Here is a 1,906-nt window from a genome sequence, read left to right on the forward strand (position 1 = left end):
CTATTTCATTTAATAAATGTTTTGTTTTGATATATAAGTTGTTCTGGTATTTCATCTAAAAAAAAAGTGACATTAATTTCTTGACGACCAAATATTTCCATTATTGTATATGCATCAAATTCCCAGTATGACAATGAAATAATTTTCTATCATGGGGTTGATATTTGGCAAATATTAAAGCAACAAAAACAATCAATGCATATATACCTAAATATTGACATTATTCAAACATCATTTGTAAATATTGAGGGTGTTCCCTCAACAATTTCTTGGTGTAAAACATTGAATGTATACTTTCTCACAGAACCATAAATATAAAACACATAATTATTGTAACAAATGATTGAGAAGAAGCGTATGGATAGGATATGCAAAATCGTGAGGATGTGAGAACTTCAAAGTTTGACTAGTAGGTCAGAATACATCCAATTTGGTTTAAGCATGTATGTTGTTTCTTAGTTCCTGATGCTGCATTTAACATCATCAAGTGATTGTTGTTTACATGCATTAAGAAAAAAAATAACCTGGTGTAAGTCTATGAAATAGGCCCATTTTCAGATTTAAAGTAAATAAATGTTGGCTGAAAAAGTTATGAGGCTTAAGAGTCATTTGTTGGAAGATCTCTATTTGATGATTATGTATTTGAATGAGGGCACGTTACTCACATTTTCCAAAGATCATCAGAGACATATGTTATCAGCTTCTTCTGTACAGTAGACATTTTAGTTTTCTATGCTGATGTCACCAACTTTGGATGTGCATTTACATCCTTGTAATGTCCAAGAGAACACAATGTGATATGTTAAGTACTCAATACTTATTTGAAACTTGTCTGTTGACAAATGAATATGCATGTTCAATAGTTTTGTTTGAATAATGTATTTTCCATCTGAATGTGTGAAATATACATGTTTAGACCTCTTTAATTTTTTTATTTTCTAACTGAAAGTTTTTCATTGAATCTTGTAAGTTAGATGGTTTTATTACAAAGATTATGTTTAACTGTGCCATTCTATAAATGTGTGAGAATGTTATTAAACCACTGTCAAAGTGTCTTACTTTTTATTATATTTCCAAACAGGGACTGATGCTTAGTTGGTCGATTAGTTACCAAGTTAAAACTGTCATGAACCTCCATGTCACACTGGCAAAACCCATGACCAAAACTTCAGTCCTAGCTCTCTGTCGTATGATTGAAATGTTGAAAGTAAGTAGGCTACATATTGTTGTTTGTTTTTACTTAGAAAAATATACGATATGTTCTTCAATTATCAATTTTAAATTATAACTCATCATTAGATTATAGTAATAGGTCATATATGTATTGAACTAAAGCTTGTTTTTAGCAAAACAAATAATAAATGAGTGCAACTACAGCATGATAAAAATCTGAAAATTGAAATATTTGGTAAAAAAATACCATAACCCTGTTGCTACGGGTCACGGATCAAAGGCCATGTCATCATGTTTGTTGACTTGCATCCAAAATTTTATTTTATTAATTTCTTAATTCAAAAGTATATATTAAAAAAACACTTAAACATCGATTTCTTTTGTGTGTCATGTGGTATGTTGAATGCAGCACTGGTTAAAATTAGATGTTTGTGATGCCAAAATACAAAAGCTATAGTTTTTGTATGAATTAGGAACTCAAGTTATCAATAGTAACAAGCTAGAATATAAAATAAAAACCTCCTATCTTTTCTATTTGCCACCTATTTCCATTTTTGAAAACTGTCCCATATATACACTTACTTGTGTATATGACAGCTCAGAATGTCCCCTAAATGGCTTTCTCAGTGTTAGGAGACCATCTCATTCTTTCAAAACAAGATTTCAAAGAGGTAGGTTGTGTCTTTAGTCTGCTCAAAATTTCATATATTTTTTTGGACCGAAATACAGCTTA

General features: G+C 30.1%; 1 protein-coding gene across 2 annotated transcripts in view; it reads left to right on the plus strand.

Annotated features, from left to right (window-relative positions):
* The window catches only part of LOC106463761 (WASH complex subunit 4-like), a 77,595-nt gene that overhangs the window by 24,494 nt on the left and 51,195 nt on the right, over positions 1 to 1,906 (plus strand). For both annotated transcript variants that reach the window (XM_022391342.1, XM_013923826.2), the window contains exon 11: positions 1,082 to 1,207. In XM_022391342.1, coding sequence (XP_022247050.1) covers positions 1,082 to 1,207 — 126 coding nt within the window. The remainder of the gene's footprint in view (positions 1 to 1,081; positions 1,208 to 1,906) is intronic.

The sequence above is a fragment of the Limulus polyphemus genome, unplaced genomic scaffold (genome assembly GCF_000517525.1).
Source record: "Limulus polyphemus unplaced genomic scaffold, Limulus_polyphemus-2.1.2 Scaffold1475, whole genome shotgun sequence".
Lineage (NCBI taxonomy): Eukaryota > Metazoa > Arthropoda > Merostomata > Xiphosura > Limulidae > Limulus > Limulus polyphemus.